The following is a 20,635-nucleotide window of genomic DNA, read 5'->3' on the forward strand; positions in this document are numbered from 1 at the left end:
AAACTTGTATGTTCTATTCCAATCATGAAATGACATTTTGGGGTTTCCTGTCCCTTTAACATTGTCATCCTATTAACTCTAGGTTTTTTATTATTTCAAATAAAAGATTGTATAACTCCTCTGTAGTTTGCAAAGTTCCTCCACTCTCACCGGAATTGGCAGTGCTCAAAAAAATATAAAGTAATCTAGGAATAGACATTTTTGAAACCACAACTCTACCCAGAGAGGAAATATAGAATTTTCCCACCTATACAGATCTTTTCACAACTGACATCAACGGAATATGGTTCAGTTTAAAAAGATCAGCTAGATTCTGATAAATATTTATGCCTAAGTAGCAAAGAGCTTTTTTAACCCATGTAAAGCCAAAATAGATCTCTAGAAGTGATTAGGTAAGTTGACCACCAGTGCTTCACATTTGCTGCTATTTATTTTATACCCCGAAATAACCCCACATTTTTTAAGAATGTTTTATATACGATGGGTAGGGATATCAATGGTTTTTGTTAATGCCAGAATAATGTAATCTGCAAAAAGAGCAATCTTATTATCTTCTTCACCTACTTTAATTCCTGAAATATCTGGAGACCCTCTTGCTGCCACAGCCATTGGTTCTACACACACAGAAAATAACAAATATAGTGATTCATGGTCTGTTTATGATGCTCAAATACAATTGCTGAGCATCCATAATTTACAGTATTTCCCCTATGACAATGAACTTTAAATGAGACTCTCTCCCCCTTTCTCTCTCTCTCTCTCTCTCTCTCTCTCCCCCCCCCTGTTACTGTGAAGATCACGTACAATACAAGTCACTGCATGTGCCAGTAAAGGAAAAACATTATAAGGATATCTGACAAATTCTCTTGCTGAACAAGATAATGTCTGATAAGACCAAGAACCAAACCTCAGACCTTCCTTATGCACACAGAGGTAAGCAGGACGTCACATTCATGTCATCTGGTTTTCTCATTAGAATGGGATAATATTTACAGTTAGGGCTGACAGCTGTCCCTCAGAACATACTTCATATACTGTATGTGACTTGGCACACTTAGTATGTGGGGGTCACACAAACGTCAGAATATACCCTAAGCCACCATAAATATTTTTCATAAATGAGCAGTCATGTTATACTCCTTGGCTGCCACTAAACACAACAATGATTTCTTTCACGTAATTGGCAAGAGTCCATGAGCTAGTGACGTATGGGATATACATTCCTACCTGGAGGGGGCAAAATTTCCCTAACCTCAAATGCCTTTAAATACACCTCCCACAACTCAGTTTTATAAACTTTGCCTCCTATAGAGGTGGTGAAGTAAGTTTGCTTGTTTGTTATGATTTCTTCTATGATAAGCGCTTCTAAGCATTCTGAAGCCCAATTCCTCTCAGAGTACAGTGTTTGTCAGAGGGATGTGAAGAGCGTATTGCCTATTTATTTTATGGTTTCTCTCACGGTAAGTCTTTTCAAGGGTTTTCTGTTATGGGTCGTAGGGATTCATCTTCTACCTCCCTTTTCAGATCGACGATATACTCTTATATACTATTAACTCTGCTGATAGTTTTCAGTACTGGTTTGGCTATATGTGGATGGTAAATATGTATCATTATTTAAAACACTCTCAGCTATGGTTTGGCGCTTTATGTATTAATATAACGCTTTAAATATATGTATTTTACTTATATTTCCCATGAGTCAGGTCTATGTGTATTTCCCTTTATAGTCTAAACAGTTTCAGTATAGGAATCATGTTTGGGAAGCTAATTTGACTCATTATTTTGCTGGCAAATCTAGGCTCGCGAGGGCGCAAAATGTTGTTTTTATTGTGTCAAATTTTTTTAGCCTCAAATTTCGTAATTTTTTGCGTCTTTGACGCTAGTTGTTTTGGAGCGAAATCGCGTTTATTATGACGCGAGTTGTGTCATTTCCTGGTGTTAGTTTTGTGCCAACATTTTTTAACTTTCTGCGTAATGGGTCATTCTTGGCGCCAAATTTTAGTTATTTTACACCTCTCCCTCTATTGCTCGCTGTTTTCATGAATTTTGAAAGCTATTATGCCTGCTTTTTTATTTTATTTTTTGTTTTTTTAAGGGACAGTCTAGTCCAAAACAAACTTTCATTATTCAGATAGGGCATGTCATTTTAAACAATTTTCCAATTTACTTCTATCACCAATTTTGCTTTGTTCTCTTGGAATTCTTAGTTGAAAGCTAAATCTAGGAGGTTCATATGCTAATTTCTAAGTCCTTGAAGGCCGCCTCTTAGCTCAGGGCAATTTGACAGTTTTTCACCACTAGAGGGTGTTAGTTCATGTGTTTCATATAGATAACACTATGCTCACGCACGTGGAGTTCCTATGAGCCAGCACCGATTGGCTAAAATGCAAGTCTGTCAAAAGAACTGAAATAATGTGGCAGTTTGCGGAGGCTTAGATACAAGATAATCACAGAGGTAAAAAGTGTATTTATATAACTGTGTTGGTTATGCAAAACTAGGGAATGGGTAATAAAGGGATTATCTATCTTTTAAAACAATAAATATTCTGGTGTAGACTGTCCCTTTAACAAAAAACTAACTACTATCTTTTGTTTTTCTCTATTGAGACTGTTACATTGTGGAAATTGAATGTTTTGCCTAATGTTATTTTTCTTTTTCTGTTACATTGTGTGAGATGTTTCATTCTGATCCTGACTCTGATGTTACTATGATGCCCTGGAACACAATTCTACAAAGCTAAGTGTGTTCTTTTCATTATTAAGCTGTTGTTATTTCTTCAGCTCAATTATGTGGCATTTATTTATCATGTTTTATGCTAGCAATGTTTCTACATGTACAATGACATTTACTGTTTTACATATTCAGTTCATGTATTTGATTTCATCTGCAAACATCACATGTTGTTGCTTATATCAAAAAAGGTTATGACTGCTATTATGCCTTTAAGTAAACTTACAAGGTCTTTTCAAAATTGTTAAGATTTAATTAATTTTTTTTCTGACCGACTGCATACTGTACTTAAGTTTATTCTACTGATGGTTTTCTTTGCCTCAAAGGATCCTGTATCAGACAGTTTGTTAAAAGTTCTCCTTATTTTTCATTTGAACATTGTTTGTTCTTTGTTAAGGACATGTTTCTATTTATAGATTTTATGAGTCTAGTACTCTTATTAACTATGTTATTAATCCTTTTCAAATCTGGATTTTAAGATTTTTGCTCTTGAGGACTTTTCCTATTCAATATACTATCTGTATTATATTCTAGAGAATGGTTATCCTGATTCCCTCTTGGGACTGTACTACTATTTCTATGGAAATTGGTACTTATTTTCAGGATTCTTTAGAATTTGAATATAACCTTAGTAGAGCATATTGACATACTGTTTTTATATTTTTTAGCTCAGCTTTATCTGTTATCATTACTGTTCTCTCAACCTTTGTTGAACAGTTAGCATAAGCAGTTTCAGATTCTCAAGTATATAACTCTGTTTATTTACTTTAGATGTATTCATTTAATTATGTTTACTATATTATTATGATTTCAAATATATTTTATCATCTCTATCTTGTTAGGATAATAATTTGTTTGATTTCGATTATCTCCACTATTTCTGGAGGTTTCGAGTTTTTTTTTTTCTGTCCTACTTTTAGTCCGGTGATGTAGATCAGTTGGTGAATGTCCTGACTACAAACGCTTGTTCTAGATCCAAGGGTCATAGAGTCATATCCTGGCAGTGTTAATACAGCCCTTTGGCCTTTTGAGGTCAATTTATTGTGTACCATTTATTTGGGTAATAATAGCAACTGTTTTTATCAGCTGCTAATTTGGTTAACTCTGAGTGTAAGCACTGAAAAAGCATTTTCTCTTGTTAAGTGTATCCAGTCCACGGATCATCCATTACTTATGGGATATTCTCCTTCCCAACAGGAAGTTGCAAGAGATCACCCATAGCAGAGTTGCTATATAGCCCCTCCCCTAACTGCCATACCCAGTCATTCTCTTGCAAGTCTCAACATAGAAGGAGGTCCGCGAGAGGAGTGGTGTTTTATACTTAATTTATTTCTTCAATCAAAAGTTTGTTATTTTTAAATGGCACCGGAGTGTGCTGTTTTTCTCTCAGGCAGTATTTGGAAGAAGAATCTGCCTGCGTTTTCTATGATCTTAGCAGAAGTAACTAAGATCCACTGGCTGTTTTCTCACACATTCTGAGGAGTGAGGTAAACTTCAGATGGGGGACAGCGTGCGGGTTTTCCTGCAAATGAGGTATGTGCAGTAAAATATTTTTCTAAGGAATGGAATTGACTAAGAAAATGCTGCTATTACCAAGTTAATGTAAGTAAAGCCTTAATGCAGTGAAAGCGACTGTTAGCAGGCTTATTAATGTATGTGCAGTAAAACTATTTTCTAAGGAATGGTATTGACTAAGAAAATGTTGCTGTTATCAAATTAATATAAGTAAAGCCTTAATGCAGTGAAAGCGACTGTTAGCAGGCTTATTAATGTATGTGCAGTAAAGTAATTTTCTATGGAATGGAATTGACTATGAAAATGCTGCTGATACTGAAATAATCTAATTTAAGCCTTAATGCAGGGAAAGCAAGACAGGCTTATTAATAGAGATACATACTCTTTAAAAGAAGGTTGTTTAAAAAAAATGTTTGCTGGCATGTTTAATCGTACATTGGTGATAAGGTTTATTGGGGCATAATTTTTCCACATGGCTGGCTTAATTTCTGCATAGCAACAGTTAACTGAGGTTTCCCACTGTTGTTATATGAGTGGGAGGGATCTAATTTAGAGCTTTTTTGGCACAGTTAAATTTACAAAATGAATCATCCAGATTCCCTCAGCAGTCCTTTGAATACTACAGGACATCTCTAAAGGGCTAAAAAGACTTCCAAAATCGTTTATAGGGAAGGTAATCCACAGCTCAGCTGTGGCAGTTTTGTTGTACCTGTTAAAAAACGTCTATGTCTTTTTTTTTTTTTTTTTTTATCTGTTTTTTGCATTAAGGGGTTAATCATCCATTTGCAAGTGGGTGCAATGCTCTGTGAACCTATTACATATACTGTAAAAATTTCGTTTGATTTACTGCCTTTTTACAATGTTTTTCAAATGCTGACAAAATTTGTTTCTCTTAAAGACACAGTAACGTTTTTTATATTTGCTTGTTAACTTGATTTAAAGTGTTTTCCAAGCTTACTAGTCTCATTATTAGTCTGTTCTAACATGTCTGACATAGAGGAAGCTCTGTGTTCATTATGTTTAAAAGCCATGGTGGAACCCCATTTTAGAATGTGTACCAGATGTACTGATTTCATGTTAAACAAACAATAAAGATAATTTTTTTGTCTTTAATAACATTATCACCAGAGGATTCTGTCAAGGGGGAAGTTATGCCGACTAAATCTCCCCACGTGTCAGACCCTTTGACTCCCGCTTTAGGGACTCACGCTCAAATGGCGCCAAGTGGTTCAAGGGCGCCCATAGCGTTTATTTTATCAGAGGTTTCTGTCGAGGGGGAAGTTATGCCGTCTAACTCTCCCCACGTGTCAGACTCTTCAACTCCCGCTCCAGGGATTCACGCTCAAATGGCGCCTAGTACATCAAGGGCGCTTATAGCGTTTACTTTACAAGACATGGCGAAGGTTATGAATAATACTCTGGAAGCGGTATTAGTCAGACTACCTGAAATTAAAGGAAAGCGAGATAGCTCTGGGGATAGATACAGAGCATACAGATGCGTCAAGAACCATGTCTGTTACTGCCTCACTATATGCAGTGGGTCATATTTGTGATTCAGGGGAGATGATTTAACCTGATTCCGATATTTCTATATTTAAAATTTATGCTTAAGATCCTTCACTTGTTGCTCAGGGAGGTTTTAGCAGCTCTGAATGACTGGTTTACAATTACAGTGCTAGAAATTGTGTAGACTGAATAGATACTATACAGTGCCGGTGTGTACTGATGTTTCTTTCAATACCTAAAGAGGTTTACAGAAATTATTAATAAGGAATGGGATAGACCAGGTGTGCCGTTCTCTTCCCCTCCTATTTTTAGAAAACTGTTTCTAACAGATGCCACCACACGGGAACTTATGGCAGACGGTCCCTAAGGTGGAGAGAAGAGTTTCTACTCTAGCTAAGCGTATCACTAGCCCTGTCGAGGACAGTTGTGCTTTTTTAGAAAATGTTTATTCAACAAGGTTTTATTCTGTAGCCCCTTGCATGCATTGCTTTTGTCACTGCTGCTGCGGCGTTCTGGTTTGAGTCTCTGGTTGAGGCTTTACAGGTAGCGACTCCATTGAATGAATACTTGACAAGCTTAGAGCACTTAAGCTAGCCAATTCCTTTTTTTTTTTTTTTCTGATGCCTTGTTTTCTATTGACTAAACTAACGGCTAAGAATTCTGTTTTTACTATGCTGGCGGGCACAGCGCTAGGGCTTATATTATGGTCAGCTGTCGTGACTTTAATAAATAAGCTACTTAACTCCCTTTCAAGGGACAGACCCTATTCGGGCCTGGTTTGAAGGAGATTATTACTAATATCACTGGAGGAAAAGGTAATGCCCTTCCTCAGGAACAAAAAAGTCTAATTTTCGAAACTCCAGGACGGTCTGGTGATAACCAGACCTGGAACAAAGATAAGCAGGCCAAGGAGCCTGCTGCTACCTCTAAGACAGCAGGTAGAACGGCTCCCTATCCGGTAACGGACCCTGTAGGGGGCAGACTTTCATCTTTCGCCCAGGCGTGGACGTGAGAGAGAGGCCCAGGATCCCTGGGCATTGGAAATGATATCCCAGAGATATCTTCTGGATTTCAAAACTTCCCCCAAAGAAGGGGAGATTTCACCTTTCACAGTTATCTGCAAACCAGATAAAGAAAGAGGCATTCTTACACTGTGTACGAGACCCATCCTGTTCCAGGGGAGGAACAGGGATAGAGTTTTTACTCAAATCTGTTTGTGGTTCCCAAGGAGAGGGAACCTTCAAATCTATTTTCGATTTAAAGATCTTAAACAAATTCCTCAGAATTCCATCATTTAAGTTGGAAACTATTCGTACCATCTTAACTATGATCCAGGAGAGTCACTAGAGGGCTACAATGGATTTGAAGGATGCTTATCCTCACATTACGATGCAGAAAGATTACCATCGGTTTTTCAGGTTGCCTTTTTAAACAGGCATTACCAGTTTTGTAGTTCTTTCCTTTAGGGTTAACTACAGCCCCAAGAATCTTTATAGAGGTTCTGGGGTCGCTTTGGCGGTTCTTAGGCCGCGGGGCATAGAAGTGGCCCCTTATTTAGACGACATCCTGATACAGGCGTCAAACATCCAAGTTGCCAAGTCTCATACGGACGTAGTACTGGCATTTCTGAGATCGCAGGGGTGGAAAAGTGAACAGGAAGAGTTCTCTATCCCCAATCTCAAGGGTTTCCCTCCTAGGGATTCTGATAGATTTTGTAGAAATGAAAATTTACCTGACGGAGTCAAGGTTGTCAAAGTTTCTAAATTTCTGTTGTGTTCTTCATCCATCCGCGCCCTTTGGTGGCTCAGTATATGAATGTAATTGGCTTAATGGTAGTGGCAAGGGACATTAGTACCGTTTGCACGCCTTCATTTCAGACCGCTGCAACTATGCAGACTCAGTCAGAGGAACGGGGATTACACAGGGACAATTGTTACAACAGATGCCAGCCTTTTAGGTTGGGATACAGTCTGGAACTCCCTGAAGGCTCAGGGATAGTGGACTCAGGAGGAGACCCTCCTGCTAAGGTATATTCTGGAACTGGGAGCGGTATTCCATGCTCTTCAGACTTGGCCTCAGTTAGCAACTCTGAGGTACATCATTTTTCAGTCGGACAATATCACGACTGTGGCTTACATCATCCATCAAGGGGGAACATAGTTTCCTAGCGATGTTAGCAGTCTTAAAATAATTCTCTGGACAGAGACTCTCTCTTGTCTGTCAGCTATCCATATCCCAGGTGTTGAGAACTGGGAGGCGGATTTTCTAAGTCGTCAGACTTTTCATCTGGAGGAGTGAGATTCCCTCTGGAGGTGTTTACACAAGATCAAGCAGGAGAGTGCTTTGGTGTTTTTGGCAGCGCCTGCGTGGCCACGCAGGACCTGGTATACAGATCTGGTGGACATGTCATCCTTTCCACCACAGTCTCTGTTTCTGAGACAGGACCCTTTACCTCAGGGTCTTTTCAACCATCTAAATATAACTAATCTGAGATGGACTGCCTGGAGACTGAACGCTTGATGTTATCAAAGCATGACTTCTCAGAGTCAGTCATTGATACCTTAATACAGGCATGAAATCCTGTCTCTAGGAAAATTAACATAGATATGGTGTAAATATCTTATTGTTATGAATCCAAGGGTTACTCATGGAGTAAATTCGGGATTCCAAGGATATTATCTTTTCTCCACGATGATTTTGAGAAAAGGGTTGTCAGCTAGTTCCTTAAAAGGACAGATTTCTACTCTGTCTATTCTTTTGCACAAGCGTCTGGCAGGTATTCTAGATGTTCAGGCATTGGTCAGGTTTTGGTTAGAACCAAGCCTGTGTTTAAAACTGTTGCTCCGCCATGGAGCTTAAACCTGGTTCTTAGGGTTCTTCAAGGAGTTCCGTTTGAACCTTTTTCATTCCATAGATATCAAACTTTTATCTTGGAAAGTTCCTTTTTGGTAGCTATTCCTCGGCTCGTAGAGTCTCAGTTATCTGCGTTACAATGTAATTCTCCTTATCTGGTCCTCCGTACGGATAAGGTGGTCCTGTGTACCAACCTGGGTTTTTACCTAAGGTGGTATCTAACAAGAATATCACTCAAGAAATTGTTGTTCCATTCTTGTACCCTTATCCTTCTTCAAAGAAGGAACGTCTATTACACAATTTGGACGTGGTTCGTCCTTTAAAGTTTTACTTACAAGCTACTACAGATCTTCATCAAACATTCACCCTGTTTGTTGTCTATTCTGGTCAGAGGAGTGGTCAAAGACTTCAGCAACCTCTCTGTCTTTTGGTTTTACAAAAAGCACAATTCATTTAGCTTAGGAGATTGCTGGACAGCAGCCTCCTGAAGGGATTACAGCTCATTCTACTAGAGCTATGGTTTTCACTTTTTTAAAAATGAGGCTTCTGTTGAACAGATTTACAAGACGGAGTCTTGGTCTGCATTTTATACTTTTTCAAATTTAACAAATTTGATTCTTTGCTTTTTCGGAGGCTATTTTTGGGAGAAAGGGTTTTTATAGGCAGCGGTAACTTCTGTTTAAGTACCTGCCTTGTCCCTCCCATCATCCGTGTACTTTAGCTTTGGTATTGGTATCCCATAAGTAATGGATGATCCGTGGACTGGATACACTTAACAAGAGAAAACATAATTTATACTTACCTGATAAATTTATTTCTCTTGTAGTGTATCCAGTCCACGGCCCGCCCTGTCATTTTAAGGCAGGTAATTTTTTCATTTAAACTACAGTCACCACTGCACCCTATGGTTTTTCCTTTCTCTGCATGTTTTCGGTCGAATGACTGGATATGGCAGTTAGGGGAGGGGCTATATAGCAACTCTGCTATGGGTGATCTCTTGCAACTTCCTGTTGGGAAGGAGAATATCCCATAAGTAATGGATGATCCGTGGACTGGATACACTACAAGAGAAATAAATTTATCAGGTAAGTATAAATTATGTTTTTTGTATCTTTCTGAAAGAAAAAACCCTATATAATTACTAGTTATTAGACTGCATGAAGGTGCGGTTCTCAAACCAGTCCTTCTGGTGGGGGGCAGATTAAATTGTTTTTGGATGAATTCTGTCCAAAATCTATATTATTCTTAGGGTTTGAATAGATATTTAGAATGAGACCTTCAAAGGGAAGATTCTTTTCTTTCTTCTATGAATTTTTTTTTCAGGAGTGATTTTACCAGTTCTTTAGCAGGAACAGGAATTGGGTTGCTATTTAAATCTATTCTTTGTCCCAAAGAAGGAAGGTTTATTCAGTCCAATTTTGGATCTGAAGACTTATATTGTTTTGTTAGAGTCTCAACTTTCAAGTTGGCGATTTATAAGGACTATTATGCCTTTTTTGTTCGGCAAGGTCATTTCATGTCCTCTCCATTTTACAGGATGTTTATCCTCATATTTTATTTCATTCAGACCACTTGTGGTTTGAGATTCTCTTTTTAGATAAGCTTTACCAATTTGTCGCTTTTCCATTTGGTTTAGCGACGGCTTTATGAATCTTTACAAAGGTTCTGGGTGCCCTTCTTTCTGTAATAAGACAGTAGGGTATTGTGGTTTTTCCTTATTTGGATGGTATCTTTGTATTAGCATAATCCTTTTTTCTTTTATTGGAATCCCTCATGAATCAACTAGTTTTGTTTCTTCAAGACATGCTTAGAGGATTTAATTTACCTAAGAGTTTCATGATTCATCTGACAAGGGTCTCCTCTTTTTTGGGTTTCTAGATGGATTCAGTGTTCATGACTTTGTCTTTTTTGGACAAATGTCAATTGTAATTGGTGTTAGCCTGTCTAACTTACAGTCTAGAAGATTCCTTTCAGTGGCTATGTGCATGGAAGTTTTAGGTCTCATAACTGCAGCATCGGGCGTGGTTCCCTTTGCTCGTTTTTCATCTAAGACCTCTTTTGCTTTGCATACTGAATCAATGGTGCAGGGATTGTTTTCAGATATCACAGTTGATATTCTTAAATCCCAACACTCAACTCTCTCTGATTTGGTGATTAGACTATCATCATTTTATTCAAGGGGCCTCCTTTTCTTCGTCATTCCTGGGCTGTATTTTTAATGAATGCAAGTCTTACAGATTGGGGAGCTGTCTGTGGGTCTCTGACAGCACAAGGGGTTTGGAAACTTCAAGAGGCGAGGTTTCCAAAAGATATTTTTGAACTCCGTGCTATTTTCAAAGCTCAGGCTTGGCTTCTTTTAGGAGAGAACTTTTCATTTTGCTTTTAGACAGACTATCACAACTGTGGCATATGTCAATCATCAAATAGGGACTCTCAGTTCCTTAGCAATTAAGAAGTATCTTGAATACGTTCTTAGGTGGATTTCATCTCCTGTCTAATTTCTATGATTTATATCTCAGGTTTAGACATTTGGGAGGTGGATTATCTCAGCCATCAGTCTTTACATCTGGGAGAGTGGTATCTCTATACAGATGTGTTCTCTCAATTTCCCAGGTACCTTTTTAAGGTCCAGGGATCCTCAGGCAGAAATTGTGGATGCATTAGCAGTGTCTTGGTTTTGCAACCTGACTACATCTTTTCACCTCTGTTTTTTTCTTCCAAAGGTGATCTCTAAGATCATATTGTAAATCTTATGTGTTTCAGATAGCATCAGCATGGCCTCTCAGGATTGGTATGTGGATCTTGTTCGGATGTCCAGTTGCTATCCGTGGCCGCTTTCTCTTTGGCTAGCCCTCTTGTTTTAGGGGCTTTTTTTCCATCGGTATTTCAAATTACTAATTTGAAGGTATGGAAATTGATTAGTGTTTAGTCATAGAGGTTTCTCTGACTCAGGTTTTTATCACTATGTTGCAGGCTTATAAGTATGTTTTAAGGAACATGTATTATCAGGTTTGGAAAACCTATATTTTATGGTGTTCTTCTCATAAATTGTCTTGGCATTCTTTTAGAATTCCTAGAATTTTACAGTTTCTTTAGGATGGTTTGGATAAAGATTTGTCTGCAAGTACTTTGAAGGGACAAATCTCTCTTTCTGTTTTATTTCATAAGAAAGATTGCTAATCTTCCTGACATTCACTGTTTTTTTTGCAACAATGTATCATGAAACACAGCACTCACTGCACAGCCAGGAACAGGTTTACCAAACCCAGTATTGATATATAGAGACAGAAATCGTTCCAGCTGGTGCAATAAAAGACTTTTTTATTTGTGCAAACAGGGATAAAGAAGCGACGTTTCAGGCCCACACTTGGCCTTTTCTCAAGCTTAACCAAACATTAGTGAACAAACATTTAAATAGCCCTAATGGCGCCAAATATTGTGATTGAAAAGTGATACAATGCTGCCCTCTAGTGGAAAACCATCATTTAACATACAAATAAGTGCACATTAATGGCCTCCATCCTGCCACCTAGTGGATCAACATCATATTATTAAACAGTTATATCTCTCATATCATATGTGAAAAAATTCTTATTCTATATTAAAAATTGATCAACATTACAAAATTGCATATTAATAAAAAATATAATAAAATACATTGAGAATTTCATTAATGCTTTTAGTAACCACAATATATTGAATTAAAAAATATATAAAGTGTATCCTAGATGTATCAATCATATTTGATATAGTTATTTTAATCAGTTAACTTCATCTTTATTTTGATTTTCAATTCATCACTATATGGATGCACTCATATAATTGGTCAATATTGGCTATTCAACATAGTGTATCTATTTAAATTTATAGAGACATTTAATCTCATACTGATTAGTATTTACATTAGAATGCACATTCATTTATATAGTTATAATATTACAAAAAAAGTCCTATACTTATTTAATTTTATTAAATTTTATTGGATTCTATTTAAAATGGATTTTATTCAGTCACCAAAAGGCAGTCCAATTACATTCTCTATTTAAACCTCTGGGCCATAAAGTACCTAATTCATTGATCCAGAACGTTTCTCTCCTAGTTAATATATTCTCCTTATCACCCCCTCTTCTAGGTGTATTAACTCTTTCAATGATTTGGAAACGTAATTGACTTATTCTATGGCCCGCCTTTATGAAGTGTCCAGCCACTGGAGCATCCTTTTTACCACAACGAATATTTGACTTGTGCTCAGAAATTCTTTCTCGTGCTTCCCTGGTCGATTGACCAATATACATCAAGGAACACGGACATTTAATTGCATAAATAATATATTCTGACCTACAAGTCAAATATTCATTTATGGAGTACTTTCTGCCTGTATATGGGTGACAAAAGGTATCACCCTTAATCATAGAGTTGCAATTAATGCAAGATAGACACGGGAAACATCCTTTCCGTTTTTGACCAGTTATTGTACCCTGAATTTGTTTTTTCTTTGCCCCAATGTCTGCTTTCACCAATTTATCTTTAGTATTAGGGCCACGCTTATAGGCTAACATAGGTGGTATTGAAAAGGCCCCTATACCTGGGTGACACTTAGATAGAATGTACCAATATTTACGAATGATTTTATTAATTTGGTGACTTCTTGTATTATACTGAGATATAAATTTAATCCTCTCTAAATTTTTAGAACAATTCATGTTCTTTGCTTTCCCTACTGTTTTGGATCTGTTACTATTTAAGCTCAAATCTTGTTTTATATCTTCAATCAATGCCTTTGGATAACCTCTTGAGATAAATTTATCTGACATTTTCTTTAGGCGAACCTCCTTAACCCCTTAACGACCAACGACGTATGGGGTACGTCCTGCAAAAAAATGCAGTTAATGACCAAGGACGTACCCCGTACGTCGTTGGTCTTTGAAAGCAGTGGAAGCGATCCTGATCACTTCCAACTGCTTTCATGTTATAGCAGTGATGCCTCGATATTGAGGCATCCTGCTATAACATTTTTTAGCCGTCCGATGCAGAGAGAGCCACCCTGTGGCCCTCTCTGCATCGGCCATTGATGGCCATGGTCGTTGGTGGGTGGGAGCTTACCAAGGGAGGCGGGTGGGCGGCCATCGGTGGGAAGGGGGGCGGGATCGAGTGCGGGCATGCGCGCGGGTGCGCGCGCGTGAACTGGAGCGGGTGCGCGCGCGTGCACGGGAGCGGGCGCGCGCGCGCGGGCGGGTGGGAGCCCTACACTATGGAACAATGATGGTACTCGGTGGGAGTGAGGGTGGGCTTCTAAAAACTGTTTAGCGATCTGGCAGGGGTTGGGGGGTTGGGGGTTGAGGGAGGGCAGCTACACTACAGAAAATAGTATTTTTCTAAAAAAAACTAAAAAAAAACATATTTGATTTTAAACTGGGCACTGGCAGACAGCTGCCAGTACCCAATATGGCGCAATAAGGCAGAGAGAGGGGGGTTAGAGAGCTGTTTGGGGGGGGGGATCAGGGAGGTTGGGGGCTAAGGGAGGATACTACAGAACATAATTATTATTTTAAAAAAAAAAAAAAACCAAAAAAACTCTTATTTTAGTACTGGCAGACTTACTGCCAGTACTTAAGATGGCAGGGGACAATTGTGGGGTGGGGGAGGGAAGAGAGCTGTTTGGGAGGGATCTGGGGGTGTGATGTGTCATGTGGGAGGTTGATACCTACACTAAAGCTAAAATTAACCCTGCAAGCTCCCTAAAAGCTCCCTAATTAACCCCTTCACTGCTGGGCATTATACACGTATGGTGCGCAGCGGCATTTAGCTGCCTTCTAATTACCAAAAAGCAAAGCCAAAGCCATATATGTCTGCTATTTCTGAACAAAGGGGATCCCAGAGAAGCTTTTACAACCATTTATGCCATAATTGCACAAGCTGTTTGTAAATAATTTTAGTGAGAAACCTAAAATTGGGAAAATTTTACGTTTTATTTTTATTTGTTCGCATTTGGCGGTGAAATGGTAGCATGAAATATACCGAAAAGGGCCTAGATCAATACTTTGGGTTGTCTACTACACTACACTAAAGCTAAAATTAAAACTACAAGCTCCCTACATGCTCCCTAATTAACCCCTTCACTGCTGGGCATAATACACGTGTGGTGCGCAGCGGCATTTAGCGGCCTTCTAAATACCAAAAAGCGATGCCAAAGCCATATATGTCTGCTTTTTTTGAACAAAGGGGATCCCAGAGAAACATTTACAATCATGTATGCCATAATTGCACAAGTTGTTTGTAAATAATTTCAATGAGAAACCTAAAGTTTGTGAAAACATTTGTGAAAAAGTGAACATTTTTTTTTATTTGATCGCATTTTGTAGTGAAATGGTGGCATGAAATATACCAAAATGGGCCTAGATCAATACTTTGGGATGTCTTCTAAAAAAATATATATACATGTCAAGGGATATTCAGGGATTCCAGACAGATATCAGTGTCCCAATGTAACTAGCGCTAATTTTGAAAAAAAGTGGTTTGGAAATAGCAAAGTGCTACTTGTATTTATTGCCCTATAACTTGCAAAAAAAGCAAAGAACATGTAAACATTGGGTATTTCTAAACTCAGGACAAAATATAGAAACTATTTAGCATGGGTGTTTTTTAGTGGTTGTAGATGTGTAACAGATTTTGGGGGTCAAATTTCGAAAAACTGCGTTTTTTTCCATTTTTTCCTCATATTTTATAATTTTTTTTATAGTAAATTATAAGATATGATGAAAATAATGGTATCTTTAGAAAGCCCATTTAATGGCGAGAAAAACGGTATATAATATGCGTGGGTACAGTAAATGAGTATGAGGAAAATTACAGCTAAACACAAACACCGCAGAAATGTAAAAATAGCCTTGGTCCCAAACGGACAGAAAATGGAAAAGTGCTGTGGTCATTAAGGGGTTAATGGTAGGATCTGACACGATCCTATCAACCCTAAGGAGTTGACTTGAGAAAGTACTCCATAAATGAATATTTGACTTGTAGGTCAGAATATATTATTTATGCAATTAAATTTCCGTGTTCCTTGATGTATATTGGTCAATCGACCAGGGAAGCACGAGAAAGAATTTCTGAGCACAAGTCAAATATTCGTTGTGGTAAAAAGGATGCTCCAGTGGCTGGACACTTCATAAAGGCGGGCCATAGAATAAGTCAATTACGTTTCCAAATCATTGAAAGAGTTAATACACCTAGAAGAGGGGGTGATAAGGAGAATATATTAACTAGGAGAGAAACGTTCTGGATCAATGAATTAGGTACTTTATGGCCCAGAGGTTTAAATAGAGAATGTAATTGGACTGCCTTTTGGTGACTGAATAAAATCCATTTTAAATAGAATCCAATAAAATTTAATAAAATTAAATAAGTATAGGACTTTTTTTGTAATATTATAACTATATAAATGAATGTGCATTCTAATGTAAATACTAATCAGTATGAGATTAAATGTCTCTATAAATTTAAATAGATACACTATGTTGAATAGCCAATATTGACCAATTATATGAGTGCATCCATATAGTGATGAATTGAAAATCAAAATAAAGATGAAGTTAACTGATTGAAATAACTATATCAAATATGATTGATACATCTAGGATACACTTTATATATTTTTTAATTCAATATATTGTGGTTACTAAAAGCATTAATGAAATTCTCAATGTATTTTATTATATTTTTTATTAATATGCAATTTTGTAATGTTGATCAATTTTTAATATAGAATAAGAATTTTTTCACATATGATATGAGAGATATAACTGTTTAATAATATGATGTTGATCCACTAGGTGGCAGGATGGAGGCCATTAATGTGCACTTTGATACATATTTGTATGTTAAATGATGGTTTTCCACTAGAGGGCAGCATTGTATCACTTTTCAATCACAATATTTGGCGCCATTAGGGCTATTTAAATGTTTGTTCACTAATGTTTGGTTAAGCTTGAGAAAATGGCAAGTGTGGGCCTGAAACGTCGCTTCTTTATCCCTGTTTGCACAAATAAAAGTCTTTTATTGCACCAGCTGGAACGATTTCTGTCTCTATATTCACTGTTTTTTGTTCAGGCTTTGGTTCGTATCAAGCCTGATATTAAATCAATTTCTCCTCCTTGGAGTCTTAATTTGGTTTTAAAGGCTTTGCAGGATCCTATGCATTCTTTGGATATTACACTATTTTCTTGGAAAGTATTGTTCCTTTTGGCTATCTTTTCAGCTAGAAGAGTTTCTGAATTGTCTGCTTTCTCTTGTGAGTCTCCTTTTCTGATTTTCCATCAGGATAAAGCTGTTTTACGGACTTCGTTTAAATTTCTTTCTAAGGTTGTGAATTCTAACAACATTAGTAGGGAAATTGTTGTTCCTTCTTTATAGGCATTTGAGGTTTGGGAAACTTTAATCTATCTACCTAGACTATATACCGCTAAGTGTCCGTTTTTTTTATGTGATAGTGCTTATTTAGCCTAGTTCCGCTTCTAAACTGTGTCCCCTATAACTAAGCTGCCCCACTTGGGCTATTATGTGTCGTGTAGACCACTATAAACGTTCTTCTAAAAGAAAAAAACCTATAAGCGTTTCTTAAATTTATTAAACTTAGTATGCCTGGTTATTGCTTCCAGATCAGGTGGTTTATCCCTGTTCCCTTTCTAACAGTTAGGTACTTGTGTCTTTCTTGATATTTCCATTCTTAGTGCTGTATCAATAATAATTAATAAAGTGCAAACAGTAAACATGCAGACAATAAGTCAAAATAAGAATTATTTAGCCTGAACTATGTGCTTTTACAGCAATTAGGCAATTGCCTCTAATCTCCAGAGTTGTAAAGATTATCTAATGATTCCCTTTTCAGGCCAGACTAATGATAAGATAAGGAGGGCAATACCCTAGTGTTTTCACCTTTTATTTGTTTTTTGGGTCTCCAGTTTGTTCATCTAGTTAGGGTTTGGCATTTTTATCCAACACCCCTGACCATGGTATTTTTTGTGATTTGGTTGTCATCCGTGTGATCTCATCCGTGTGATCTTTCTCTGCTTGTTGTACCAGAGCGTCACTTGGAGGTATATTTAATAACTCGCAAAAGTTTGCAGTATCTTCCACAGATTTACACTCAGTTTGCCATTTCTCAGTACTATTATTGATGTTGGTAATCCCCATCTGTATGGAATCTTCAAATTCCTCAAGGGGGCTGTTAATGTCGCAAAATCTTGCCGTTGTTGCAAAGTTTTGGCTGACAAGTCCTAAAAGATCTGTATTCTTGCCAATTCGAATTGTAGGGCCTGATATAATCTTGCCAGGTTAAATATCGTCTTCGTTTATAGGCATACTATAATATGCCTCGGTGGCTGATTTTCCAGTGGCCTTGGCCTTAAGGTGAAAGTAAATCCTAGAATTTTAAAAACACTAGGATTTACTATTGAAACAAATAAAGGGGACTTTCATTCATGAAGTATAAGATACTTCACGTAGAAAGCTCCTTTATTTGTTTCAATGGGTCACAGTTCTTTGCTCCTACAGCAGCCCACGGCTAAAAATGTTTTTGGCTAAGAGGTGACGTTTTCACCTCTTAGCAAATAGCCCTGCGGTAAATCCGGCTTGGCGCCCATGGGAGTCAGATTTACCGCACAGCTATTGGCTAAGAGGTTAAAACGTCACCTCTTAGCCAAAAATTTTTTTTTAGCCGTGTTATGCTGTAGGAGCTAAGAGCGGTGATCTCTTGAATCAAATCAATGAGCTTTCTACATAAAGTATATTATACTTCATGAATGAAAGTGCCCTTTATTTGTTTCAATAGTAAATCCTAGCGTTTGTAAAACACTAGGATTTACTTTCACTTTAAGGCCCAATGTGCTCTCTCTAGGGATATATTTGGTAATGGGGTGTTATTATTATTTTTTGCCATTTCTTTAAATAAGACGTATAAATAATCTGGTATTGTTGCCCCTTGTACTGTTTCTGGGATACCTCTGAAGTTATTGCGACGTTTTTCGAGCTCATCCACCTTATTTTCTAGGTCACTAATTTGCTGTTGTTGGTTTGACATGGTGGCTGTTATTTCCGTGATGTTATTCTGTAAATCCTCTCTCTTGTTCAAGGATTGTGACCCTAGAGCCAAGTTCCTTATAATCCTTTTTTAGTTCAGTACACTCTGCTTTAATACACACTTTGACTTGTTCTATTAGTTTTCCTATTGCTTGTAGTGTAACCGGTGCTTCCGTGCCCTGGTCTATCGAGGTATTTAATAGGCCCTTTTTGGTTTTATCAGGGGGGGGGGTCTATATTAGTTTCTTCATCTGAGTGAGGTGTCACGCTTGCTGCTTTATTAACTTCTGAGGTTCTAAAAAATGTGTTGACTGGGCTATGCCCTATTGGTTTGGACTTATTAGGTTTTTCAGACTTTTTTATCCTATGCTGAGACATTTCTGCTCTTAATTGCAATAATAATATTGGGATCTCACAGGTTTCAGTGAAGATATCACGTTGGCTTCAGTGGGTTATTGCATCCAATTATTTTAGATGTTTTATGACAATTCAAATGCGCTCCTTGGTGTATAGTATGCCCCTTAGTGATCAGATTCAGTAATTCTTACTATTTTCTGATGGTTTTTGCTCACTGAAACACTTAATATAACTTTTTAGTGTAACCTCGGGGGGTTATAGTTCTGAAGACTTTAATAAATTGCGCAAGGGAATTACCCGTTTACATATGTCCTCCTTGAGTTTTCCTTGGGCTTGAATTAATAAGCGCTTTTTATGCCCTTTCAGGACTATTTGCTTTTCAAAAATTACGCAGCTTATCCTCCCGCCTTAAACAGAAAAAATAGAAAAGTCAATGTTACCTTTTTACAGCGGGGGTATCCCCTTTCTTCCCTTCGGATATTCTAAGTATTCTTTTTAATCTGCCGCCCAGCTTACTCTCCTCTTGCCTGAGTGCTGGTGTCTGTCTCTAATGCAGCAGGGTCCTTCCGGAACGCTTTACTCTTGGTTCTCCAGAGTATTTCCACTGGGCTCCTCCGCACCTCCCCACACAGCTTCTTTAGTCTGCCGCGATTGGATGGCTCTGCTCTATCGTCTTGCTCTCTCGCCAATCTCAATCGCATTTGTACTCACAGTGCTCCCAGGCTCTCTGTCTGCTCTCCACTCCCCCGGCACCACTACTGCATCTCGTCTACCTCTCCGATTTCCCCAACAGTTGCCAGTGGAATCGCACGGCACACCCCACTCAGAGCTTAAAATGTCCACTGCAAATAGTGTGCTTCTAGTCCCTTCGCCATGGTCTCAGCCTGACCAAAGAACCATGCGATAACAGTCTTTGGCTGTTTCCTGGCTGATCCGCTCACGGAGCTAGCGTGTTGTGGCCATTTTGGATGCCCGCTTGCTCCGCCCCAACATGTTGTAATTTATAAGCACAAAACCAGCTATTTCATATAAACCGGAAAATGCAATTTCTCATGCATTTTATACTCTGCAGCTGGTATAACAAGTCATTTAAAATACATTAAGGAAATCAAGCCTATGTTACAGGGGATGTGGGAATGTAGGTACCTTTTAAGCATATGTGGTGGGAGTGTGAGGGGGTCAAACAGATCTGGCATTCCCTCTCAATACTACTTAGCACGATACTAGATGAGGAGATAGAACTCAACATATCACAGGCTTTATTACACATAGGCGACGAAAAATATAACAAACATATTAACACTTTCATTAGAATAATGTGTACAATCACTAGGACAGCTATAGCTTACCATTGGAAAACGGGGGTTCCATCATGGATGGAAATAAGGAATAAGATAAACACGTTTAGAATGTATGAATCCGCTTCATGGATCATGAATACTAGGGAGTCATTTGAGAAAATCTGGTTCTATTGGATCATGAATAACACACTTACCACCTAGCACATATAGAGTAAACGTACTAGTTTATAGCGTTGGGAACCAAATGGTACTCAGGGATAATTAATTACAATGGGACCAAGTGGGAGTAATCAATTGG

The 20,635-nt window shown here is 38.0% G+C and overlaps 1 protein-coding gene across 1 annotated transcript in view; it reads left to right on the forward strand.

Moving 5' to 3' along the window:
- Positions 1–20,635, forward strand: part of LOC128657398 (zinc finger protein OZF-like) — a 225,090-nt gene that overhangs the window by 41,254 nt on the left and 163,201 nt on the right. Inside the window, exon 3 of the mRNA XM_053711735.1 lies at positions 796–933. Within this exon, the coding sequence (XP_053567710.1) occupies positions 882–933 (52 nt within the window). The 5' untranslated portion in view covers positions 796–881. The remainder of the gene's footprint in view (positions 1–795; positions 934–20,635) is intronic.

Source organism: Bombina bombina, chromosome 4 (genome assembly GCF_027579735.1).
Source record: "Bombina bombina isolate aBomBom1 chromosome 4, aBomBom1.pri, whole genome shotgun sequence".
NCBI classification, from domain to species: Eukaryota; Metazoa; Chordata; class Amphibia; order Anura; family Bombinatoridae; genus Bombina; species Bombina bombina.